Source organism: Aspergillus wentii, assembly GCF_001890725.1.
Source record: "Aspergillus wentii DTO 134E9 unplaced genomic scaffold ASPWEscaffold_2, whole genome shotgun sequence".
In the NCBI taxonomy this organism is placed as follows: Eukaryota; Fungi; Ascomycota; class Eurotiomycetes; order Eurotiales; family Aspergillaceae; genus Aspergillus; species Aspergillus wentii.
In genome coordinates, this window is record NW_024467833.1 from 4,342,226 (window position 1) to 4,367,785 (window position 25,560).

At 48.9% G+C, this 25,560-nt stretch overlaps 9 protein-coding genes across 9 annotated transcripts; 5 read left to right on the top strand and 4 right to left on the bottom strand.

The window, feature by feature from the left end:
* Positions 1–241: 241 nt before the first annotated feature.
* ASPWEDRAFT_37539 (mRNA export factor mexA) lies at positions 242–3,083 on the bottom strand. Its single transcript, XM_040834708.1, has 3 exons — positions 2,363–3,083; positions 640–2,178; positions 242–585 (listed from the first exon to the last, which is right to left on the bottom strand). The coding sequence occupies exons 1-3, from the start codon at positions 2,783–2,785 to the stop codon at positions 538–540; spliced, it is 2,010 nt and encodes a 669-aa protein (XP_040693381.1). The 5' UTR covers positions 2,786–3,083; the 3' UTR covers positions 242–537.
* Positions 3,084–3,405: 322 nt separating this feature from the next.
* ASPWEDRAFT_151061 (retrograde cargo receptor ERV46) lies at positions 3,406–5,384 on the top strand. Its single transcript, XM_040829594.1, has 3 exons — positions 3,406–3,819; positions 3,893–4,073; positions 4,154–5,384. Exons 1-3 carry the CDS (start codon positions 3,627–3,629, stop codon positions 5,094–5,096), a joined length of 1,317 nt encoding a protein of 438 aa, XP_040693382.1. The 5' UTR covers positions 3,406–3,626; the 3' UTR covers positions 5,097–5,384.
* A 719-nt stretch (positions 5,385–6,103) lies between these two features.
* Positions 6,104–9,684, bottom strand: ASPWEDRAFT_49617 (PH domain protein; the record flags this gene model as incomplete). Its single annotated transcript, XM_040837301.1, has 4 exons — positions 6,104–8,974; positions 9,028–9,185; positions 9,244–9,591; positions 9,669–9,684. 4 exons carry the CDS (start codon positions 9,682–9,684, stop codon positions 6,104–6,106), a joined length of 3,393 nt encoding a protein of 1,130 aa, XP_040693383.1.
* Positions 9,685–13,275: 3,591 nt separating this feature from the next.
* On the top strand, positions 13,276–15,125 carry ASPWEDRAFT_181081 (uncharacterized protein; the record flags this gene model as incomplete). Its single annotated transcript, XM_040831861.1, has 3 exons — positions 13,276–13,855; positions 13,915–14,714; positions 14,766–15,125. 3 exons carry the CDS (start codon positions 13,276–13,278, stop codon positions 14,904–14,906), a joined length of 1,521 nt encoding a protein of 506 aa, XP_040693384.1. The 3' UTR covers positions 14,907–15,125.
* Positions 15,126–16,006: 881 nt separating this feature from the next.
* ASPWEDRAFT_151067 (C2H2-type zinc finger protein) lies at positions 16,007–18,053 on the bottom strand. Its single transcript, XM_040829595.1, has 2 exons — positions 17,902–18,053; positions 16,007–17,838 (listed from the first exon to the last, which is right to left on the bottom strand). Exons 1-2 carry the CDS (start codon positions 17,981–17,983, stop codon positions 16,196–16,198), a joined length of 1,725 nt encoding a protein of 574 aa, XP_040693385.1. The 5' UTR covers positions 17,984–18,053; the 3' UTR covers positions 16,007–16,195.
* Positions 18,054–18,317: 264 nt separating this feature from the next.
* ASPWEDRAFT_37545 (DNA-directed RNA polymerase core subunit RPO26) lies at positions 18,318–19,097 on the top strand. Its single transcript, XM_040834709.1, has 4 exons — positions 18,318–18,377; positions 18,518–18,805; positions 18,871–18,990; positions 19,055–19,097. Exons 1-4 carry the CDS (start codon positions 18,346–18,348, stop codon positions 19,086–19,088), a joined length of 474 nt encoding a protein of 157 aa, XP_040693386.1. The 5' UTR covers positions 18,318–18,345; the 3' UTR covers positions 19,089–19,097.
* Positions 19,098–20,478: 1,381 nt separating this feature from the next.
* On the top strand, positions 20,479–22,240 carry ASPWEDRAFT_389341 (MCT family MFS transporter). Its single transcript, XM_040834990.1, has 2 exons — positions 20,479–20,773; positions 20,828–22,240. The coding sequence occupies exons 1-2, from the start codon at positions 20,580–20,582 to the stop codon at positions 21,954–21,956; spliced, it is 1,323 nt and encodes a 440-aa protein (XP_040693387.1). The 5' UTR covers positions 20,479–20,579; the 3' UTR covers positions 21,957–22,240.
* Positions 22,241–22,392: 152 nt separating this feature from the next.
* Positions 22,393–23,352, bottom strand: ASPWEDRAFT_129316 (peptide alpha-N-acetyltransferase complex B subunit NAT3; the record flags this gene model as incomplete). The annotated part of the gene is made up of 3 exons (XM_040829253.1): positions 22,393–22,735; positions 22,822–23,053; positions 23,184–23,352. The coding sequence occupies 3 exons, from the start codon at positions 23,350–23,352 to the stop codon at positions 22,564–22,566; spliced, it is 573 nt and encodes a 190-aa protein (XP_040693388.1). The 3' UTR covers positions 22,393–22,563.
* A 683-nt stretch (positions 23,353–24,035) lies between these two features.
* ASPWEDRAFT_49622 (uncharacterized protein) lies at positions 24,036–25,424 on the top strand (the record flags this gene model as incomplete). The annotated part of the gene is made up of 2 exons (XM_040837302.1): positions 24,036–24,751; positions 24,854–25,424. 2 exons carry the CDS (start codon positions 24,036–24,038, stop codon positions 25,422–25,424), a joined length of 1,287 nt encoding a protein of 428 aa, XP_040693389.1.
* Between the last annotated feature and the right edge of the window lie 136 nt (positions 25,425–25,560).

The window sequence follows — 25,560 nt, forward strand, 5'->3', positions numbered from 1 at the left end:
TCTGCGGAAAGTTGGCCATTTGAATGAGCTCCGATGAACAGACGCGGTACCGACTGGTTAGCGTACGTCAGCTTGGCAGTTGCAGTTGGCCGTTGGCGCAGTGGTGTTTCAGCAGATTATAGGGAGCGAATATTTATTTTATGTTCATAGCATAGAACAATAAAACGTATATCTATACTATTTATTTAAATACATGGGATCTTTCTATAAAAGTTTACACTTCACCTGTTGGTGTCTTCTTGCCGCATAAATATGATTGAGTTCTTTGGAAGAATTTATTGCCTTTGGTATATTTGTATCCCTCTATAATGACATGACCATGATAATTCCGTCTGTAAGATGCTTAAAAAAAAGAAATTTGGGTGTTAAAAAATAGAACAAGAATGCCCAACAGTAGAAACAAAGTAACAGCCATTCGCCCAAGCAATGCAATAGCAAACCGCACTAGATAAATCGAACTTCTTTCTTCGAAAACACCACCGCCTCCCCTCCGCTGGGGCTATGAGACGAGATGGTAAATGGGAAAAGAACGGCTTGTTAAACCGTTCCAGGAAGGAAAGCATCTGGTGGTAGAGTTCCTTGCGCCTATTAACACAAATTAGTATATTGAGATAACCCCAAATCCCACAAGAAGCATACCTTTAATTCCCCAAAGTTCTTCAAGGCAACCTCGATATTCCAGCCATTGCCTGACAGCGCCATCTCAGAATATTGTAGAGTCATATTCGTCTTGGCGCTCATTTGCATGACCATCTGCTCCTGCTGAACCTGTGCCTCTGGTTTCCCAGGGGTTGGCACACCATAGCCTTCTGGGGCTGCGGGTGGAGCAACCGGCTGAGCAACTGGTTGAGCAACTGGTTGAGGTGCCTGGACTGGCGGAACAGGCTGAGTTTCCGGGGCCCATGCTTCATTTCCTCCGAACGCTCGCAGACAAAGGATGTCGCTGATAACCCTAATGCCTCCAGCTCCACCACCGGGTCCTAGAATGAAGGTTCTGTCGAAGCTTCGTGTTTCGATCTTCCCAGAAATCATCTCATCAAATTTTCCATGCACCATGATGAGAAGTCCGCCAACACCAGTTCCGCTCTGTCCAGATGGGTCAGGCAGTCCCGGCATTGGGTGGCATTCGATGAGCCATTGCTCGGGATGTGCCGCCATGTCTGGATGCTGTGTCTTGGGGAGTGTATTCCATAGCTCCCGAATCTTCTCTGCACCAACATATGAACGAGACATACGGGCTGGTAGGTGGCTGATCTTGAGCAGGTTTCTGCTCTTTTTGATGTAAGCATCCCAGCCCGCAGTCTCAGTTTGTTGGGCTCTGGGGGCTGTTGTGTTAACGTTAAGCGTAAATGTGGAATGAGTGTCGTAGACGCCGTTCAAAAGATCGTCACGGTTGGTGTCATAGCCTGCGAAGAAGGCCCTAACAAAATTTTCCGCGATTTGAGATTCGTCGTGGAAGTATGGTGCTTGAACAGGGATCGGCGTCTTTTTCTGCGCGGCCAATTCCTCCTCCGTCCGGACTTCGACATTATTCAAAACTCTCAATTTCGGATACCACTTGAGCATAGTGTCTTTGAAGGCTGGGTCGGCACTGAAATCGTTGCCCGTCAAATCGAGAAATTCCAGGTTTCGAAACTTCCACCGCCACCCAATCAAAGCCTGGGCATCCTTGAAGTTGTTGTTTGAAAGGTCCAGATTCTTCAGGTCAGGGATCGTTTGGGCAAGTGTCGTAACCACCGTGATGTTTGCAAGCTGATTGTCCGCGAGACTGACACTCTCAACAGCCTCTCGCCTTGTCGCAGAACTGTTGAAATTCATCTCCCAGACTTTCATGAGTGCCGGGAAAAATTTCGATTCGGTGGATGTGCTGTTGAAGATTCCCATCGACAGTAGATCTGGATCGGTTCCAAGCTTCGACAGATCGAGCAGTTTCGTCTGCTCGTAGTAACGCTTGGTCAAAATCGTAGTCATCTTGGACTTTGTATCTGCGGTAGATGGCGTGCCGCCATTTTGCGCGATTTCCGAGATCATGGGCTGGTCTGTCATCCCATTCGCGGATTTGCCGTACGCTTCGATCGTGAGAGGAGCACCCGCGAAGCTATAACCATTGATTTGAAGCATTCTTTCCAGCAACTCTGGCCGGATAGATGCTATAAAAGAATCGCCTTCAACGCGCGACTAGTTAAAGTTAGCAAGGCGTAAGAGACCTTGAAAACTGCAGTCACCCAGAGGAGAAAACGCCAGAAAGCCTAGGGAATGTCGATCGTCGTTCTGGACTACCATCCCTGAAAACGAGAACACACCGGAGAGGACGACGTTGCGAATTCATGTCGGTGACCGCTGATACTGATGTTGCACATACCTTTGTTATTCTTGCGCGCGGGCCAGATTTCGAGTCGGGTGGGCTGAGTTTTTTCTCCAGGAAAGTGATCAGGCTTTCGATACCGCCATCACGGTTGGATGCTGCCTTGCTCTGTTTCCAGCCCCGAATGCAGACTTGTTCCAGACCAGCGCCTCGACCGCCTTGTCGAATGTTGGCCTGAGAGTCCGAACCAGTGATCGCCTTTTGGATCGCATTCATGGTCCTGTCCGGGTTGGGTTGGCGTCTTCCAGCAGGTGTCGGGCGACCAGAGTCGCTTTTGCCTCTCTTTCCACCACGGCCGCGACCACCTCCATCCATATCCATATCACCATCTCGATCGGTCCGGGTAGGAGCACCCCGCTTTCGAATTCCCCCGCGATCCGTACCACTCGAGCGACCTCGAGAACCCTTGCCGTTCTTCATGTTGCTTATAGATTATGAATCTGAAGCGAGGTGAGCGTTTGGAGGAGGAGCGAGAGTAGATGGATGAGTTGTTTGGGCGATTAAGAGTTAAAAAAGGAAAAAAAAAATTCGGGGCGAAAAAGCGCCGCGCGCCTCAGTATTTCAAGATTGACGTTGTCGGCATACAACAAAGAAATCGCCGTTGACAGAGAAAAAAAGACGAGGACGAAGGTATTTCAGATGCTATGAAGAGACCGTAAAACAATTTTCAAAGCCCGCAACCTCGCGCTCGAGGGGTGAGGTACAAGATGATAAGGAAAATTAAGGCAGAGCAAAAAAGTGACGTTGACCGGACAAGCATTTCCCGCTAGGCGGCAGCACGGCCACGTGACAAAGGCGGTGGATGCCTTGCAGCTGCACGTGATCTGGAGCCAGCCCCAGTGGGGTCGGATTGGATCCACCAATCACAGGCTGTACTCTGTCCTCTGGTTTATGTCCGGTAATACACAATACCGATGCAGGTCAACAGGTGCAAAAAGGCGACATCCTCGTTACATACAATACATACAACAGGACAGCTTGCGCCAAAAGAGGCACTGCAATTGAAACACCGAGGGACGCGCAAGTCTTTGTCCGAACATCTCGCCAGCCGATTATTGTGAGTATCTCGTTGATCCTCTGTCTCTTTTTGCTTCCTATCCCTGCTTTTTCAAATCCCCCAATCTCCATCTCGCATGGATTGAACTCAATTGACCTCTTTCGTTTACTTCTAGATCTCCCTCCCCCCCCCCTCTGCGGGCGCTAATAGCTCGACGTAGTCCCACGGCTTAAGCCATATGATCGTCGAGGCATTGTAGCAGAGATGCCTGCAAAGTCGCGATTCACGAGATTAGATGCGTTCGCGAAGACAGTGGAGGATGCTCGCGTTCGTACTACCTCCGGTGGTATTATCACCTTAGCCTCGCTGCTCGTTGTCCTTTACCTGGTTTGGGGAGAATGGATGGACTACAGACGTGTGGCGGTTCTTCCTGAACTGGTTGTCGATAAGTCAAGAGGTATGCTTCGGATATAAGATGTCAATTGAGCATCTTGTGGGAGACAAGGGCTGACATGTGCTCAACTGTATAGGAGAGAAGATGGAGATCCATCTCAACGTCACCTTCCCACGGCTCCCCTGTGAACTTTTGACCCTCGATGTGATGGATGTCTCCGGTGAACAGCAGGTTGGTGTTGCACATGGTGTAAACAAGGTGCGCCTGAGCTCGCAGGCAGACGGCGGTCGTGTCCTTGACATCCAGGCCTTGGAACTGTAAGCCCAGTCCATCCCGGGATAGCTTTCTATCTTCCCTACGAACCAACCGCTGACAACCCCTCTTCTGCGATATCTAGTCACTCCCAGCAAGAAGCCGCCAAGCACCTTGACCCCAACTACTGCGGCGAGTGCGGAGGAGCTCCCGTGCCCCCCGGCGTGATCAAAGAAGGATGCTGCAACACCTGCGACGAAGTCCGCGAAGCCTACGCCCAGAAACAATGGTCCTTCGGCAAAGGCGAGAACATCGAACAGTGCGAGAGAGAAGGCTACGCCGAGCGCATCGACGCCCAGCGCAGAGAAGGCTGCCGCATCGAAGGTGTCATCCGTGTAAACAAGGTGATCGGCAACTTCCACATCGCCCCCGGCCGCAGCTTCACCAGCGGTAACATCCACGCGCACGATCTCGAAAACTACTTCGACCTCGGCCTCTCCGATGCAGAGAAACACACCATGACCCACGAGATTCACCAGCTCCGCTTCGGCCCCCAGATTCCCGACGAACTCTCCGATCGCTGGCAATGGACTGACCACCACCACACCAACCCCCTCGACGACACTCAACAGGCCACCGAAGAACCAGCCTACAACTACATGTACTTCGTCAAGGTCGTCTCAACCTCCTATCTCCCTCTGGGCTGGGACCCGCTGTACTCTTCCGCCGTGCACTCCGCATACGACCAGGCACCGCTCGGCTCTCACGGCGCCGCCTACGGAACCCAGGGCAGCATCGAGACACACCAGTACTCGGTGACCTCGCACAAGCGATCCCTGAGAGGCGGCGACGACGCTGCCGAGGGCCACAAGGAACGTGTGCACGCCCAGGGCGGTATCCCCGGGGTCTTCTTCAACTACGACATCTCCCCGATGAAGGTCATCAACCGCGAATCCCGCACAAAGACCTTCTCCGGCTTCCTCACTGGCGTCTGCGCCATCATCGGTGGTACTCTCACCGTAGCGGCCGCCGTCGACCGCGGTCTCTACGAGGGTGTCAGCCGTGTGAAGAAGATGCACTCAAGCTAAACAAATCACAACTGACAATATCAAAAAAAAAAAGCCCTAAAAAGCCCCCAAAACATGAGCAAAAAAGAAAATCCAACAATGTAGGAGAGGCGTCCAGAGTGCGAGACGAGGGATGAGAGATGAAGAGGATCTATCTGGCAGTATAAGGCGTTTTTTATTTTACTTTTATTTCCCGGGTATATTTATCTGTCTTGTCTCTATATGAACATTTTCATACATGTTCTTTTAGCTAGCATTTTTTTTTTTGTTAAACTTGGCATTTTCATCATCATCAGTTTTTTTCCCTCAATGAAACATGTTTCATCGGGATTTGTTGGTATTTCATCCTTGACAGTGCGGATACTGGCACGTGTTGAAGGGTTTCAAGATAGAAACGTCAAGTGTTACAGATATAGGGCTGTGGGTACACCAGGAGTATGATGGTATCCCGTCTGATCTACATTATTCTGCGACAGATGAAGTAATAAGATTTTGAGCAAGAGACAGCTAGAACGAAGCTAGTGTCCTGAATTAGCATTCTGGTTTGACTCAGTAGCAAAATATTATGCGACGATATTTACATGCGAAAGGTAAAACGATTGGTCTAGAAATGCAAATAGATAAAAAAGATAGATAGGGGGAAAAACAGAAGCAAAAGGTAGAATGAGAAGCAAAAACAACCTGCCATCCAGCCGCTAAAATTCCATAATGAAAAATGAAGCAAGAGAAACAAATGCCTTTGCGCCAGACCTGTTTCTGACAACGCCATTTGGTGTGATGCAGTGTAGCCAGTGCCGTTGCCGTTCAGAATGTAAACCCCAGATAAAGTAAGAAAAGAGACAAGAAAGAAGTGAGTGTTTGGGCAGGTTCAAAGTCTACTAAGATGAGAGAAGCAAAAACGGTTTGGGGTATGAGAATTGAGCCAGCTTCTAAGAGCTGGCAGGAAACAAAGGAGATCGGAAAAGTAGACAAGGATATCAAAAGAAAGAACATAGGGTTAGGTAGCAAAAGAGCGAATGTGTGATGATTTAGGAATGCATCGTGTTGACGTTGCCAACATAGCCGGGGTGCTGGCTGAAGTATTGGTTCTGCTGGTAACCGGAGGGGGTTTGCGGCTGTGCCTGGAATTGTCCATACCAGGACTTGCGTCGGGGCTCATCAGCACGGTATGGTTGATTGAGACCATCCCAGGCTTGGTTTCCAGCAGGCATGTTGTAAACGCTGCTGTAACCACCATTCTGAGCGCCGTATGCTGGAGTGGGCTGTTGCTGCTGGTGGTACTGGCGCTGGGCAATCGCATGCTGCACCATTTGGTTTGACATGCCATCCTTGATTCCCTTCTTCTCACGCTCTCGAGCATCGATCGCACCGACAAGGCCCATAGGGTTTACTGGGGCTTGCTGCTTGGACGTATCACTGGAGAGATTGAAGAACGATGAGCCGGTCATGCGAGCAACATGCTCCTGTTCCCGGGCGGAAAGGTGGGAGGAGACGTCGTTGAAGCTCATCATGCTGTTGGCACCGCGGGAATGGGGTCGGGGCTGGGCATCTCTGCTGCCAGGCATGTTTGAGTTCGACCGAGAGTGAGCCATCCAGTCACCGGACAGTGGTCTTTGTGGTGGCGGGGTGGTAGAAGAAGCTCGGTGGTGAACATAATTTGATGGACTGGGCGCAGCCCGCTGCTGCACGTACTGGTCTGGGGTGAGACCTCCAGGAGTGGTGGGTCGTCCAGCAGCCATCCCGGGTTGCCATCTCATGCTTCGTCGGTATTCATCCTGGCTCGGGGATCTTGAGTGAGGGCGGTCCATAGGGTGGGTTGGAACAGAAAACCGCTGTCGCTCCGTTGCATTGGAGTCCGTCCTCTGGTGTCCAGGGTTCTTCAAGGTTTCCGAAGTGTTGGGTCGTCCAGTAGTAGGCAGGTAAGTCAAGGTAGGTCCGAAGTCTACAGCGGGAATATCTGGGTTTTGTTGAGGCGTCTGCTGGTCAAGGGTGTAATGAGCGTCGCCGATGACCATTTCCTTGGGGGGCGGTGCTGTTCCAACAGTTTTCTTGACACCCATTCTTGGCTTAGTAACTGACTTGACAGATGGTTTGCTGTAGATAGAACCGTGGGTGCTCGCGTAGTCGGGCGATGTAGTGGACACATCGTCATAAACGCTCTCTTCATCCTGCTGTCTGTGCTTACCAGGAGAGTAGGAGAGCGCCTCTTGAGAACCGATTTGATTGAGGACATCTTCATCAACAGTGTGGCGCAGGTCATCGTAGCTTGGCTCACCCACAGGAGTGGCAGCGCCGGTTTGTCTATTGATGAGCACAGGGGCAGGCTTCCGTTTCACGGCTTTGGTGGTGTCAAGACTTAGACGGTCCCCGTTCAGAGGGCCAATGGTGCTGATCACGCTAGCCCGGTTGTCATGCACGGGAGGTGCAGGACCTTCATTGGTGACATTCTGGTGGTCAGCGATGGTCTCCAATTTCGGGGATTCCGAAGAATAAGAGTCCTTGGAGTTTTGGTCATTGAGGTTTATCCGCCCTGCTGCGACAAGCTGTGAAAGGGTAGCGTTGGACATTCTGTTGTTGGCATTTCTGAGATCCGACGAAGGCTGAGGTCTGACTGCCGGCATTTCTCCCGGCGCATGTGTGAATGCAGGTGGACTGACAACAGGCGAAGGTGAACGACCTCTAAGGTGCTCATCCACCGGTTCCAGAGATGTATCCTCATGCTGCTTCCAGACAGTATCAGAACTGCTGCCAGTCGCTTCCGCACGCTCTCTTTCTTGCGTCTGTAGGTCGTGAGCGGATAATCCACCAGTTTCATCCGATCCGCGAGAGTAGGGAATAGAAGCCGCAGCCTCGTCCCCTCTGGCCTCAGGGATGGTATCATCCAGGGACTGGTTGGAATCGGATCGGTTCTCAGCGGCAGCATAACGCTGAGCAGGACCACCACGCACTGCGCTGTAGCGGTTAGGAAGGCTAGACCTGAAACGAGGTTTGCTAGAAACGCTGCTGGTTCGGCTACTAGCGGTTGACATTCGGCGCATAGTGGCCTCCTTGAGCTGCTTCCTCCATTCGGCCTCGTTCCAGGTGTGGCTGCCAGGGGTTTGCATCAGACTGACAATGTCCATGACATCCAGATATCCATATCTTCGCCTCTTTGGAAATGCAAACATTATGCTCTTGATGTGGTTGGTTGCCGCGAGGAGGCGCGTTGGTCGCCCATAGAGGTTGAAAACATCAAAAGTAGGGATAAGGAATCGGAGCATCATCTCGAAACCAGAAACGGCTGGATGAACCTCGGGCATAACAAAGACGAACCCTTCCGAGGTCGATTCTGGCCGCGAGTGAACTGTAACCTGGCCTTCAATCTTGATCAAGGTAGACTGATCGATGAGAGCCTTTGACTGGGGGTAAATCGCGTAAGCCGAGTAAGCATTGGTGATGGTTGCGATAGGCTTCGTCTTCTTGGTTTTCTTAGTCTCGTAAAACTTGATGTTTCCTGTGAGTAGACGAGGCGCCCGGTCATAGGCCGACTTCTTCTTCATGGTCTTTTGCAGCTTTTGGACTTCCTTCTCATCGGGGGGTGAGATGACGAACCAGCACCGTCTCCACGGTGTACCTGCTCCGAATCTCACACGGGCCCAGTCTTCCTGTTTGAACCGACAACGCTCCAGGATAGCTTTTATGTTGTTCAGGTTCTTTCCTTTCCCAGCAATGATCGAGCCTGTGTACGCCTCGTACAAAGAGGTATGTTCGAACATGGCCAGCCGGATTGCCGCCGTCCATTGTGTCAGCGAGTGGAATGAATTAAAGTGTAGAAGGTAGCGATTTTGACCAGCCGAAGAAACACTCAAGATATTCTTCAGCGGTTGCATACCCTGATTCCTCGTGGGCAATGTTTCAATCTACAAGAACAAATTAGTAAACAGGCGGCGACGCACAACAGGTCACAACTCACCATCCTTATCGAGGCATCAGCCAAATTGATGAATGTTGGTGGAACATCTGCATCCCCACCAGCTGCGTCCAGCGCATTGGCATCCCATAGGGAAAGAACAGTTCCAACAAGTTGCGCATAGCATTCTACCCACTGTCGATCAGTACAAGGTCGGCCATCTGCACATAGGGTTAGTACTCTCTTAGATCAAATCGGTCATTCGCACAGGGAACTTACGTGTATCCAAATCATTTAGCTTCAAGAAATAACCTTCATGGTAGAGCTTGTTCGTATGGCTGTTCAAGAAAGTGAAGATGGGTTGCAATTCTGCAGGGGTATCTTCCGCTACTTTCATGAACGGGGGATCGTGGGAGAAGGTCGTCGATTCTGGCCGTTGTCCATGTGGTTCTGCTCTGGCTGTTCCTGTCGGCGAGAATTCTAATATGGGCGACTCTGTGTCTGGGGATGGTGTCTCATATCTCGACGGAGCTTTATTTAATGTAGCGGAACTCGATGCTGCCCGGTTATGCTGCGCTGAGTTTTGATTTCGGGACGGGGCGCCCAATGCCGACATGAACGAGAGAACTGCAACGGCGAAACGCAAGGGGTTAATGTAAATGTCCAACTCTCCGGTATCCGAAGACGATCACAACTTTACTTACCACGAGAGCGAACCATGATGGCGGAGGTAATCTATAACAATAGAAACGGTGCAATATTGAGCACACAAAAGAATGTCGCACAACAATCGCACGAAACGGATCGACGAAGAAGAAAAAACCGGAGCGCTTCTTCAGAGAGATAACGAGAGGCGAAGGGACAGCGGGGAGAGAGAGAGAGATTGGTAAGAAAGAGGCGATTAGAACTCCGGCTCCTCCGCACGGAGATCAAAGACAGTCTCAGAACCGGCCAAGACTAGCACAGGAGGAAGGATCCCATAGGGTTTATGAACAAGTTTTAAAGTTGAACGACGGCAAGACAAAGCGAGTGGAAAGGCAAAAGCCCCAATTGTCGAGTGTTGACAGACTGCCAAGCAGGGCGGCGTACAGCGGATGATGCGGAGGTCAGATTTGGCGTCTGAGTTGGAATTGCAGCCACGGGGACGTAGGGAAGCAGATGACTGGGGATGGAGGAGAGGAGGGAAAAGGAAATCAGATAAGAAATGGAGAAGAGGTAGAGCGAGAGAATAGAAGTAGGTCAGAACGGGAAGAAGGAAAGGGAAGAAGAGGGCACGGCGATGATAGAGAATGAGGCGTGGGTCACTTTTTTTCCTTGGAGTTTGGAGGTGAGGGTGGTAACGGTGTTACATACGGCAATACTAATACAGACAATAATAATAGATACGGAGCAGGTACTATTGAAATGGGCCTCCCTTTTCCATTCTCCATTCCATTCTGAGCAGAAATACGGAGTTGCTCTCAGGACTATTTGGATCGGGTGGATTGATCAACAGGTACACGATATTATTTCTCCTTTTCTGCCTACATGGACAAGAGTCTTCTGAAGCCTTCTCCTACACTGCAGACTGCATCTGCTCATGTACTGTAAGTGGCATACAGTACCACAGTTCTGGGCTTAGACGCTGGCGTCATCTCTTTTCTTTACCCCCCTTTGCTTTTTTTTTCTTCTTCCCTGATCGCTCCAGATCATCGTCCCTGTCTGAAGTGGGCCAGGATGCAGTTGTACGTCAGTTTCAGGTTTTTTTTCTTTTTTCTTTTTGTCTCCAGTAGCAAATAAGACTGTCTAATAGAATAAAATCCTGTTCCTATTCTAATCCCATCCTGACCATTAGGTTTATTCCTTTTGACAAGTGAATGAGTGCCCCCGCGTAGAAAAAGCACGCCTTTACGCCTCCAAATCAAGACACCAAAATTAGCAACCCCAAGCAACGCATGTCTTAGCTGCAACTAATCATATTATTTACACGGAGTATTGAATATTTTTGTCGCCCACGAGGCATCATCTCCTACTCCTAGTACAGCCAAGGTCAGCTTTAACCACAAGTAAAAACCGCTGATCCCTTCGCTGCCCGTCCACCGTCAGACCCCGAATTCCGAATGGCCACCACCCTCAGTGAACTAAGCGCCACAATTGATTTTTTTTTTTTTTTGCTAAACGATCATGACTCAGCCGTTACTATGATTCTTTATCCATTATTATTTGATTATTATAATAAGCAGAACCACTCTCCGTCGTCCTCCGCAGTGGTACGTACAAACTGTGGAGTGTAATGTCAGGTAATGGCTGGTATTGTCCCCGCCAAGCGGAGAGAGATCAGACGATGGAATGGAATGTGCAGAAGAAGTTCCCTTACAGAGTCACGATGGCGAGGTTTCAGCACTGAATCAAATCAGGGCTCGCTGCGATGGTACACCGGGGAATGCCGCTGATTCCACTCTGTTTCTATGGCAAACGAAAAATATTAATCTAACTTTGATGTCCCGTCTCGGTCTGACTTGTCCCTCCAGGGCAAAAGTTAATCAGCATCGCATCAGTCATGATCAAGCATTCCATCCATGGCAGCTTGCATAGGCTAAGAGTCATAACCTGCTGCTGTCTTCTATCTGTAAGAACTAACTGTTAGACGATGGCAACTCCTTTTCCCTGTCGTGCTGTCTTCCACCTCTGATGGACGCGCACTCGAACAGCGATCGTTGCTGCATGGAGTTGCGGCTATGACCTCAGCTGTGGATGCGTCTGCCATTAAGACTCAACCCGTGGCTTTGGATCTTCGGGGCTGCAGCATCTTTGCATCGCTTTTCCCCGTCCCGGAAGTCCATCGCGATTTAAAACCACGTATTCTTGCCGATCGAGCATCGACAGCTGAACACTGCCAACTCATCCTGTACATACATACAGAATACATACAGGGTAACAGGGGTGCATTCTGTCACTCCGCACTTTCATTCTTTTCTCGTCCTCTGTAGTACTACATGAACGTTGGATTGTATAACAATTAGACTATCAGCAGTACACAGTACCTACATACAGCTACCATAGCACACACGGCATCTCAAAGGACCATGACGGATTATGTACGATGACAATTTCAATGATCGTCAGCCACATCCACCAAAACTCTGGGCAAGAAGAATTTTCTTATCAGCCCACAGGCCACACTCGTATATTATGCCGATGTAGTTGGCCGATCTAACACCGTCAGATCAGCCATGGATTTGACTCCATCGATGAGCACGGATCTACTCATCTAGCTGGCCTTGGATCAGCCTCTTGGGAGTTCTACCAATCCTCGTCACGTCATACCGCTATTGTGTGGCTGGTGATGATCTTCGTCCTTGGCTGGCTGATTGTCTTGCTGATGATTTGTTCCTCTTGTAGTATGGATCCTACTGTTAAGGCGTCCAGTTGTTGGCTGCTGTCAAGCAAGTGTCAAAAAATGTTTTGGCAAACGTTTATCGAATCTGTGTTCGAAACTAGTTATTTTTACGGGCAGATTGTCAGCATGGATGTCATTTGGTTAATCTTTACTCACATGCTTGATATATACTGACATGCTGTGGAAATAGCTGATAGCGTATAGCATCATGATCTCTCAACAGGTGACATTTGACAAATGTTCGATGTTTGTATAAAATGCTGGAAATATCAGAAGATCAAAAGATGTCCGGTCTGTCTGGCAGATGATTGATTGATATGAAACGCTCGCTTGCAGTCACTGGCTTGTATATTTCTTGTTTGCTATCTCGATCATATCGAACAGACTTGCCTGCCAGGGAACTGAAAGAAATGAGCTTAATGACTCAATGTGACACTCTCTTTGTACATATTCTCGCCTCGAATCAAGGAGATTGCCGATATCTGCTCAATATTCAGTCACTGAGCAAAGAGAATATGACACGAATCGACAGGGCTTGTCCTCTGATATCGATTGTTTCCCATCTTTGCAGAGAAACAACCAGCATTCACTGTCCTCATTCACTGCTCAAGCCCTCTCACCTGACAGCACCCCTCATTCTCTCTATTTCTCAATTTTCTCTCAAGACCTTCTCTCCACCCCCCAACAACTCTTTATTGTCAACAGAATATCTTGTTTTGACTCTACAAGCTCACTTGGCTATTCTTCCCAATATCTGTGACGCGTGGATCTCTCTATTGATACTTTGGTCTCAAGACTGAAGATCGAAAGAGAGAATCACTGCGTCCAGCACTTGTCTCGTTTTCTCTCACTTAATTCTCGTTTCCGTACCCCAAAGTGACAGGTCTAAGTGTTACCCATTTCATGCAAGCCTAATAGACCAGCACTTCAACATGGACACCGCCTGTGCTTTCCCTGGCCTCGAGGAAGAGGAACAGATTCTCGGCCCACTCGAGCTCGAGCCTGAAAAGTGCGACTCGCCAGCTTTCGAGACGCGTAAGGCCAAGGGAGTCGCTAACGCTGAGAAAGAGAAGCTTGCTGCTGCGGTCACCAGGTTTTCTCGGGGCTTTGATGTCGCTGCCTTCCAGCAGGAGGCTGCATCTTGGTTTCCCAAGTTGAAGGGTGACTTGTTCCCTGGTTCCTACAGTCACCTCTTGATCATCCTTTTTGGCACTTTAGATGAAGTACAGGATACCCAGGCTTCCTTGGCGAGATGGCTCCACGACCACTACCCGTGCTTCTCACTAGTTGCAGGCGAACCCAACATCCTCGATGAGTCTATGTTTGGCTCAGAAATTGAGATGATGAGAAAGCTGCTGGCACCCTTGCGTGGCGAGGACAGCAAGATCTATTGGATCAATACGAGACTTCAGGACACCACTGCATCCCGCCACCAGCTTGAAGCAGCCGTAAGCGTGATCGAAGGGTTCAAGCACGATCTTCTCAGTGCGGTTGAACAGGACAACGAGAGTAGTAAGTAGGGGTTGAATCATGTACGCTGCAAGCAGGTCTGACGTTATTGCCTTTTTTAGAAACCATCTACAGTGCTCTGCCGGTTGGACAGGAACGCATGTCTGCCATTAGCTCGAGACAGAGTCGCCTCGATGGCTGCAAGGGTACCCTTAGCTGGGACGGTTTTCTGAAGAGAAACATTGAATTTACGTCCTTCTTCCACCTTTACAAGAACCACATCTGCAAAACGCAGCCGCAGAAGGCAAAGAGATACAGATGGTTGCCGCCCAACTCGCCTGTTATCCCTCGCTCCTCTCCTGATGAGATGGATGCCGATTGCTTGTGCAGCTGGCCCATGGAAGTCCCCGAGAATGGAATACTCGACTTCATGCTCAAGACGGCGCTGTGGCTCGGCCTGGCGAGAGGATTGTCCCCCGTCCATCTCTTCTGTGATATTGTGAAACATTTCTCTCGTTTTGAGCCCAATGTCAACGCCAGTAACTCTCACATTGCGCTCTTGTGCCAGCTCACCAAGCTCAGGGTCTCTTGTGATGGAATTAAGTCTCGCATGCCCACCCCGCTTCCTTACCAGGACAAGTTCTTCTTTGAGTACAACCCGGCTTTCTTCATGGATGTCTCGGCATCCAACAATGATGTGGCGACTGATCTTTACGACAAATTGACCCTGATGGACACCAACAATATGAGGAAGTTTAATCTTCAAATGCCCCCTCGTCCCCGTCAGATTCGTGGCAAGAAGACGCACAATTCGCAGCTCTCAGTGATCTCTGGAAGTCTCGCTGGACAGACTGAGATGCAGCTTCCTGCCTTTCAACTGAAGCACAAGTTGGTCGATCTTCCGGCAAGTGCAGTTCTCGCTGTACTCTTTAATCTATTTGTTTGCTCTGGGCTAACCTAACATATCTTGCAGGACCTCCCAAAGCCACCTCCTACAAGGTACTTCTCTGTCGAAGGAAGCGCATTGATCCACAGATACTTTAGCAGCTGGCGTGCGGAACAGAGCGCTTACGCCGATGTACTTTCCATGTACGAAGATCATTCCACCATCTAAGGGTTCGAGGTGCTGCCATCAATGTCTGTCGATATCTGAAAATCAAGTACTCACTCAACCTTTGCTGGTCTCAACAGTTTAGCCATTCACCTTCCGGATCGACCTGCATCAACAAAACAACAAAAACAGTCGAAAACTCGCGAAAATTCAGGAAAAACACAGTTTGGTGGTTTTTGAGGATCAGTTCAGTCTCGACGATGGTTTGGTCCTGGATTGGTACAGTTAGTCTTTTTTTTTTTTTTTTTTTCTTCGATTTTCCTTAATCTCCCCTCATGTTTTTGCCATGATCAGGATTTTATGTTTTTTTTTCATTAGCCCAGGGAAATAAGGCAGAGCCTGTTCATTTGGTGTCTGTTGAAACAACATCCTAGTTTTCATTACTGTTGAGCCCAGGAATAATCTCCCCTCTTAAAGGGATCTGTCAAAAAAAGAAAAAGAAAAAAAGAACAAGAAGATCCGTCACCCATATTTCCTTTGTTTTCAGTGTTTGTTTGTGGGTTTCCAATTTTCTTCGTCTTTGTTTTTGAAATTTTTTTTTCTTGATGTTATACCTCATGTTTGATCGACTTGTGAAGCCTGGTCTTTATTTGTTCTTTTCCCACTCATGTCACACGAAGCATTGGCTAATACCTTTTTAACCAGGCTACAGGAGCACCTCATACCCAAGCCCACCAGCTAATGTCTTCAGAAAGACTAAATTCTGCTTTGTGATTGCTGATTGTTGGGTCTTTTTTTAGGATGGGCCCGCCGGATATTAACTGACATTGGTTCCGCGATGCTCATGATTCGACTCGAAATCCTACTCGGATATGCGAGGGATGGGGAACAGGCTGGCTAAAGTTCCAGTCAAAAAAAGTCAAAATCCAGTCTTTTTTTAGACTCGGCTACATACTAATCCCCGTCAATGCGTTTTTTTGACGAGCGTGGTTGATTTTTCGTAGCGAAGGTCGTGGATACAATCCAGCTGCGCTGGCGATGACATGTTTCCTCGAGCTACGGGGTCATTTCTGCTTCTGAGCATTTTGAAGAGATTCTTCAGTGTCCCATGACTAACTACAGAGTACATTGTGTTTGTTTCTATAGAGTGCTATGTACGACTTGATTTGTGATATATCATGTCAGATGTCGTGTACATTTACAAAGTACCGTACATTGAGCTCTGGAAATGTCATAAAGTTCTTCAGCCAATTGAGAAATCATTTTGTTCATTATGAACGTAATTATAATATTTAAACCCCGAGACATATAATATTCTAAGAAATATGCAAAGTATATCTTTTCCCTTGTCTTTACTCATCCATCAGATTATATGCCAGAACAGGATCAATTAGCGCCATATCGTCATCATAATTGGGTATCTTTGAATGAACATCTCCATGCATTGTGATATCGGCGCCAGTGCCCAACTCCGATTCACCATCAGCAAGAGCGTCCAGTCCGTAGTTATCCGCGTCTGCCTTCACGGCTGCGTTTTGCGGGTGAGGGGTACCACCAGTAGGCGACATGTCAAAGGGGTCATAGGAAGGGTTATCGTTATCAAACTCGAGGCCGTAGATTCCGAGAATACCAGCACTGGGCTGGTCCCCGTCTGCCAGGAGGGCGCGCTGCATGAACATGTCACGGATATGGTCTTCGGAACACTCGTGTTTCCCGCTCATGTGTACCCAGAGATCATAGTCGCGGTGGAAACGGTGCGGACAGGAATCGATAAAGCATGCGATGTGTCGACCTGTTTCCTCGGCGTAGCCGTGGCCGGTGAGCGTGGCCAGGGTGGAGGGGGTGTTGGATGATTTAGTCGATGTAGATGGTTTGGAGTGGCCGAGTCGTTGGCGACGTTCGGCTTTGGCGTTTTGGTAGCCCAGGTGTGAGGTGCGGATGTGTTCTTCTAGTGCGAGTTTGCTGCCGTATCGTTTCCCGCATCCTTGGCCTTGGCCTGTTGTCCAGCCGGGGACCTTTTTGGAGGAGGAGAGGTCTGTTTCACCGCAGGCGAACCGTTTCTCGCCCTCGTGAACGGTGCGGACGTGGACAGTTAGGTTGCCTTTTTTGGTGAAGCTGCGGTCACAGCCGGGGACGGAGCAGGAGAAGACTTTTCGTTCTTCGAGGCTTACGTCGCCGTGGGCGACTTCCAGATGGCGGCGGAGTTCTCGGGATGTTGAGCATGTGAGGGAACAGTTGGGGCATTGTGGTGGGTGGACAGATCGGATATGTGCTTGTAAAAGGGCATATGAGGGAAATGAAACGGCGTGAGAGACTGAGTTGCCGTCTGCGGTAGAAGAGGGATTTTCATGGTGTTGAGAGCATTCCGCACAAGTGAACCGGCTTTCTGTATGGACTCTGCTCTCGTGGGCCCGGAGATGACCAGCCGTCTCAAAGGCCATTGAGCATTTCTTGCCGGTACTCGGGTCTACATGTTGACATTGAAAGGGCTTCTGCTTTAAATGAACCGTCATAACATGTTTTTGGAGTGTCGAGTGTTTCCGGAACGTCTCTTCGCAAGGAGGATACTCCGTGCAACGGTACTTGTCTCTTCCATCATGGGCAGCTATATGCCGACGGAGTCGTGATCCAGTCACGAAGCTCTTCCCACACCCTGGACGGTCACACACATAATCTCGAACACCGGTGTGGGCACTCTTAATGTGATGGTTCAAATGAGTTGTCCGCAGAAAGGTCTTATCGCAGCCATCGTGGGTGCACCGAAAAAGCCGTTCATTATTATGCGAGCGCAAATGTTCCTGTAATCGCGCTGGCCGATTGAATGCTTTTGTGCAGCCGTCAAAAGGGCAAAGGTGGGTTTTCAATTCGGATGGGTATCTTGTTGAAGTCGTTGAAATCGGTGTTGCTGGTGTTTCATGAAGGGTATCACTTGTGACGCTGATATCATCAGCCGATTGATACTCCGCATCGGAATGTACCTCCTCATATATAGGGTCTATTCCGGATACCAATTAGATGGTTGATTGCATTGATTTCAGTATCAAGATGAAGTTCTTACCGGCGTTGTCCAGCACCGTTTGCTTCCGGATTCTTTTAGGGGTCTGCAACCCTTCTGAGACGGATTTTCGCTTTTGGGCCATAGCTCAACAGAGCCCCTGGGGATGCTTGGCCCTAGAGATGTAAAAATAACATTAAAAATGGAGATTTCAGAGATGAAGAATGCAAAAGATCGCGATAAATTTCACCGATAGCAAGAATTTTGCCGGTATAAAAAGCGGTGAGACCTAAGCTTCTAAAACAGGTTTAGCGCCACCATAACTTTTTGCGCCGCCTTTTTGTGGTCGCGACATCGAATTTCTTCACTGCCAAAGCCGTCGCAACGTCGATCGTTTCGCCCGAATTGTCCCTGGACGCAGTATTGACAGCCTCATTCGCTTGTTTGGCTACTTCTGACACTCAATCGCTCTTTTAATATTCGACCCTTTTTTTTGGTACCGACATAATGTCTGACTACGGAGACGGCGCTGAGGAGACGTAAGGATCATTTTTCTCCACCAACACTGCCCAGACCCTGTAATGGCAAGAGTATCCTAGGATACCTTATACATTGCTTGCTGAGTTGGCCAATTTGAATCATGAGGAAATCAAGTCTTCTGACTCAGCTTGTCGCATAGTTACGACTACGAGCCCGGTCAGGATTTCGACGATGCTGAACCCGAAGATTTCCTAAACCCCGAAGACATTGAGGCCACCGAAGGTGCCGAAGCCTATGGCGATGACTATGCGCCTGCTACCAACGGAGACCGTGTCGTAGTCTCCGGCGACCCCAATGGCGGACACGCTGGAAAGGTCATGGAACAGGTTCGGGAGAAGAAGGTGCCGAATGACCAGCGCACGACAACTCCATACATGACCAAATATGAGAGAGCGAGAGTGCTGGGTACCAGGGCCTTGCAGATTAGGTTCGTAGCAGGTTTATGGCATGGAAAAACAGGGAGGACAGCTCTAGCTGACAGATGTTATTCAGCATGAACGCCCCAGTGCTGGTTGATCTCGAGGGCGAGACCGACCCTCTGCAGATTTCCATCAAGGAATTGAATCAAAAGAAGATTCCTTTGATTGTGAGAAGATATTTGCCGGATGGATGGTAAGCATTCCCCGTAGCTCCCAAGAGATCATCACACCTGACTGGAATTCTTTCCCGCCTTTAGGTACGAAGACTGGACATGCGAAGAATTGCTTTAGAAAAAAAAATAAAAAAAAGATCGTCTGGGTGGCATTGGTTAATTTCATTTGTATGTTGATATCTTTCACTCTCATTCCATTTGGGCATAGCGTTGGGCGTTTAATCACTGGGAATGGAAAAACAAAAAGAATACTATAACACTGCGTCGGATTCTAATGAATAAAAAGAAAACGTTGAGGTCGAACACGTCCATTGACAGCTTCGGAGTATGATACGCGGCTGAGTGTCATTCAATTAAGTCCAATTTTCATCGTGAATAGTCCAGCTATTCTCTTTCGCTCAAGGCTTGGCATAGACAGTCTCCACGTCACTGTTAGAGGTGTATCTGGGAAATTGCGAGGTGATTACCTGTAGGCTCGTAACGGTAGTTGGTATGTATATAATCAAGGATAGCAGTTAGATAATCCCATCAACGCTGTTGTTCTGAGAGTGAAGTTATACAGAGTCGAGGCTGCCATGCCGGGATTCCCCAAAACGGCCTAGTGACCACGTGTGGGCCGGCGGTAGTTTCACCGCTGGGGAATTCCCGGCGTTTCAGCTTCGGATTCAACTTCACCAGCATTCAATTTCGCGTTCGTCGTCACGAATCCTGAGATCCTGGATCAGATGCAAATCAGTCTGATCATGCTCATTTCGTCTCTTGATTCTCGAGCAGAACATGAAATGATCGGCAATGATAACGTTTTTTCAATTATTAATCCGCACATAGGATGACACATAAATGGGTCGGAGTTAACATCACGCCCCGAGCCTATGGCCCACTGTAACATTATGAATCCACTATCAATTCTGCCGAGTCCTGGACCTTTCTGGCGGCTTTTTGTTCGTCGGATACGATCTGTCTCCATTGACTCACCCATGTTTCCCATCTCCCCGCTGGATAAATCGGCACGCTGCTGACACTAGGAAGTCGCCGAGGGCTGCATTTGCCAAAGATGAATGGCCGAAATTGGTCTTTGCTCTTCGCCCCCGACGAATGCACACTCACATATCAGATTTCATATGTACCTTGTCGGTTAACTCGTGCTCTTATCGGTTGGCATCCATGGGTCTTGGGGCTTGAACCCACCGCTGATTTTCAGAACTTGAAGTCTTAGCGGCACGCCTTCCATGGAGCGGTGCAGGGAACAGCCCTTTTCGAGTTTTGTCTCATTCCTTTGCACCTTTTTGGACTATGGAGATGCCCAATTGTGGGACTTCTATGCTTCGGGGATTCTAGCTGGGGCTTTTACTTCGGGTCAACCAGGTTCTAGCATACTGCTTAGCCTTTTTAGCTGCCCCGCATAGTCTGTTGACTGTAAGTGAATGCTTTATATACTTATCCAGACCCTCCCTGCCTTGGCGGTCTTCCTTTCGTTCAAACCCATCGGAAAGTGCCTTCCCGACTTGTTACTTCCTGCATTGCCACTGTGTTGGTCTCTGTTCCCGAACCACACACCAAAGCTTCCAACTCCAAAAAGAAACTGCTTGACATCGTGACCAATCTGGAAATGGGGGCAAATGTCGATGTCGAAGAGAGTGCTGTTGCGAACCCACTTACCAACAACCACAATGATTCCGAGGACACAATTCCCAATGAGCTAGATCGCCCAACTGAAGAGAAACCCTCTGACGAAAGTTACGATACTGGTCTCACTGCATGGCTGCAAGTGCTTGGTTCTTTTTTCCTTTTCTTCAATTCATGGTATGTACATCACCCACCACCTCGAAGCTGGCTCTAACCACGTACATTATTTAGGGGTGTAATCAACACATGGGGTGCATTTCAAACATACTATGAACAAAATCTACTTACAGATGTATCGTCATCGTCTATTGCTTGGATTGGATCGCTACAGTCATTCCTTCTTATGCTTTTGGGAGTCGTGACTGGTCCGCTGTTCGATGCTGGCTATTTCCGTGCGCTCATCTCATTTGGTGCACTCATGCTCCCTTTTGGCCTGATGATGACCAGTCTCTCTTCGACATTCTGGCAATTGATTCTCAGTCAGGGTATTTGTATTGGTCTGGGAAGTGGATGTTTGTTCGTGCCGAGCGTCGCCATTTTGCCCCAATATTTCAAGAAAAGGAGAGCACTGGCGAATGGAATGGCAGCCGCTGGCAGCAGCATTGGGGGGATCATCTATCCGATTACTTTCTCTCGGTTGCAGAAATCCATTGGATTCCCATGGGCGGCTCGTGTTATAGGGTTTCTCGCCTTCGCAACGTGCTGTATTTCTCTGTCTATTATGCGGGTGCGAGTCTTACCACCAGAGAAGCGCAAGCTACTTCAATTATCTGCCTTCAAAGAACCACCCTATGTGCTGTTTTGTATGGGCATGTTCATGGGCTTCCTCGGATTCTACAACTTCTTGGTGTATATTCAACCATACGCCCTTGATTCCAATATCGTTGATGCCAACCTGGGTTTCTACCTGCTTTCAATTCTCAATGCTGCCAGCTCCTTTGGTCGAGTAGGACCGAATGCCCTTGCGGACAAGACTGGACCATTGAACGTGCTCACACCTTTCTCTACCGCCACGGCCATTCTGGCCTTCGCTTGGATAGGTGTTCACAACACACCTGGAATAATCGTCCTAACCGCATTGTACGGGTTCTGGTCTGGTGGCTTTGTGTCTCTTCCACCGGTGGTGATGGCCACTATGACCAAGGATATCCGGGATTTGGGAACTCGCCTGGGGCAGGTTTTTGCCATCACTTCTATCGCATTACTGGTCGGTACTCCAATTGGAGGAGCTATCTTGAGCAGCACCGGCTCATACCTCGGTGTCCAACTTTTCACAGCTTGCTGCCTTATATCATCTGGTATGCTCTTTGCAAGTGTCCGATTCCTGCGCTCAGGGGGCCGGCTCATCGCGCGTGTATGAGGTTGAAATTTGCATTTTTGCATACCGCTTGAACTCAAATGATTCACGAATACAAAAAACAAACAGATGAGAACACTGAACTTTTCATTTTGGCAGTCGTCTTGCAAGAAACAATACAGCAGTGCGTATTATCCGCTAAAGGACTGTATCGGCTACAGTTTTCTCCAATATCCATTTTTTCGCCAATTCAAGCAGCACAGAACAAAAGCATCAGCATTTTCGGGGTTTTTGCGCCATATGATACCATTTCAGCATGCACATACAGTGATGCGGGTTACAAAAGTTTTTATTTTATTTCGGCTGGCGTACTTTATCAATATAGTTTAATCTATCTTCCTACTTATCATAAATATCTAATGAACAGGGGTTGTCAAGTACAAATATGGTGGAAACTAGGAGCAAAAGACACAGATAATAGAATATAAAATGAAATATTGCAACTACTATGAATTTCTTCTATCTAGTGAAGGTAGGTAATGTATAGAAATTATTTTAGGTAGGAAACAAGTTCATTAACTCCAAACCTCCAATGCTAAATCAACACTTTTCGCAGTATATCCACGCATTCTAAATCATTCCAAGATAGCTGGTCATCAAACCACTGATGCTAATACACATCTTCTGGACTAACAGGGAAGTCCTCGCCGTTTTCTCGTATATGTTCCAGATTCTTATCCCGACTGCATGGCTTGCGCATGTCGAACGCATCTTCTCCTGACTCGGAGAATCCCGTGGGATCATCGCTGTAATAATTGACAACACGCCGGAAGACGGAGTACCTGGAGAGCAGAGGGCGTGGTTAGCAAATATAATCCTCTCCAGGGGTATATGGCATTTCGAAGTAGACGAAGAAAGGTCAACGTACCCCATCCCCTTATACATATCCACTGCTATTTTATTCCCCGCTCTCACGTATAAATCGACGAACCAAGAATTATTGATATCTGATCCTATCTCCAACCGTTCCGTGAGTCGACGCGCATGACCCAATCTGCGCCATGCAGGCGCCACTGTCAGGACAGTGATATGGCCGTGCCAGGGGGTGTAGTGTTCAGATTGTCGCATGGAGGGGTGTTGTTCCTCTAGTTTTCCCATAACTATTTGATTGCGGGGTCGAAAATGTTAGTAACTTCCAATCTTGATTTCTGGTTTCGTGGATACATGTTGGTCTGAACCAGCATGGAGGTATGAATGTGTTTTATTTAATGGTCTCGTGTGCAACCGTACTGTAACCGACAATGCCTTCGCTGCGATCTTGGACGACGCTAAAGAGCGACGGCCATCGCATCATGTAATTGAGGTAGAAACCCAAGTCATAGTTTTCCGTCAACGGATCGAGGTTTGTGAGGTTGAGGGAGAAAAGGTCAGTCGGGGTCATTCGTCGTATGAAACTCATTGCGGCGGCTTGATTGTCGATGCGATTTGGGCGAAAATGTCGGCGTTACGTCAATTGCCCGCAATCGGAAGAGGGGGAGGGATGTGGAATGGAGGGGCGGGAAAAGGAGGAGGGGAGAGATATGGATATAGCAAAAAAACTGAAGGGTATCAACAGGAGGAGAGCAAGAGCAAATCAACCGACAAAATCAGCGCAGATGAAGCTATCCAGATTCACTTTATCGGTGTGGGGTTGGCCGGACTTGGGGCTTTGGCGGTCACGGGAAATCCGCCCGTTCCAAATGGTCTCATCCAGCGACAAACATCAACATCAGCAACAGCCAGAAGGCGAAGATATCAGGTTGTCCGCTTTTAGCTCATTGTCCTCGTTATTATCCCTTGTCCGCTTTGGCTTGCGGACTTGTGCATTCGAATTTCGACCTTCTCTGAGCATCCTGGCGATGCAGTGGGCGGTCCATCCTTAATATTTCTCGCCCAATTCTTTTCCCCTCGCCCCCTGTTCGTTCGGTCTATCTTTATTATTTATTTACGGAGTGACGGCCCAGCATCCCATACCTAAACTACCATATTTTTTTTTGTCGCACAATCACAAGGGGGTTATCCATTATTTACAGATCTCTGAAAAATCCCTTGTCCAATCGTTCTCTTTGTACGCTGGTGCCGTTCATCTGACTCTGCATCATCATGCCGTCTATCCCACCATCTCCCCTGAGAATCTCTCACCGCCACACTCAAAGTCAAACTTCCAGCGTCGATTTCGATCCCATGTCCCCCGCTACCTATGGCCTTAATGGTTTCTCTCAATCTCCTCCAAGATCGCTCCGGACACCTCGCTCATCGACCCCTCCATCGCCGGGAGCCCACCAGCAACACAACGCGCAGAGCATGAATGGATACAATAGAATGTCGGGCGACTTTACTGAGGATGCAGGGGCCGGTGGTGGCCTAGGGAACCTTGCAGACGAGCTTGCAGATGCGTGGGAAGAGGAAGAAGGTGGTTACGGATATGCATCTGGACAGGAGGCTGGCCCGGCGGACCCCCAAAACATTGACGATAGCGAAGGAGAAGAAGGCTACGACATGGGCGCGAGAACACCATCGTCAGGGTACTCACCCGAGCGTAATTCTCTTCATCCTCCAAAGCAGAAGAATCGGAATAGTGCTCAACGACACCGGCGACACGAGTCGCAGTACGACGGTTCAGACTACGGAAACGACTCGGATTTCGAGGAAGCTGCAGACATATCGCCTAGTCTTGAGGGTCAGATGGCTGAGATTGAGAGCCTGGCCCGGCGAGGCATGGAGAACAATGGCAGCGAGCAAGACCATGTCATTTCGCGGGCGGTCGAGGCCCTTCGCGATCTTGGTGGGCAAAGTGGAATCGAGAACAATGCAATGAGGTATGTCCTTGAAGGTGCTCGAAGACGCTTGGTGCCATTTTTCGAAGCAGTCTATCGATCCCACGATTGAAAGAATTACCCAATTGCTAACTTGAATTTTAGACTTATTACCGCACACACCTCTGTCACATCACATCTCACTCATCAAACCCGTACACTTCAAACGCTTACCCATCCTCTTCTCTTCTCTCCCTTTCCACTTCTGTCAACAGACGCCATCGACGACCTCATCCCTCTCATCGATGAAGGTCTCTTGCCAAATCTTCCGTTCCCCTTTCCGGGCCAGCCACGTCACTCATCCAGACCCACAACCCCCTCACAATCGCCTTCCCTCAACCCACTGGTCTCTCTTCAAACCCTGGTCGCCCAAACTTCCGACATCACCCATTCTCTACGCGGCCTAAGTGACACACTGTATGAATCACGTCAATTGACATCGACTGCCTCGCGGCGATTACGGTCCGCGCGGGAATTGGTCGCAGACTTGCGCCGCGATGAAGAAGGCCTCGAGGAAGGCACCCGATGGATCGAGAAGGGAGACTGGGATCGTCGACTGAAGGAGCGAGAAGCCGGCAAGGTCTGCGGAGACGTCGTCAGTGGTTTTGAGGCTGTCTGCGGAGAGTGGAGGGAGAAGCTCTTCGGCGCTGCTGGAGCAGAAGTCGCCGCTGCTTGATTTGAGTTACATGAGTTTTGTTATTCATTTCTTTCGATTTTTTCAAGGAAACGTGATTCGTTTCCATTGAAATTTCTCCGATAAATATCTCCATCCATATGACCTTTAGAGGTCCCAACATACCATACCCCAAGTA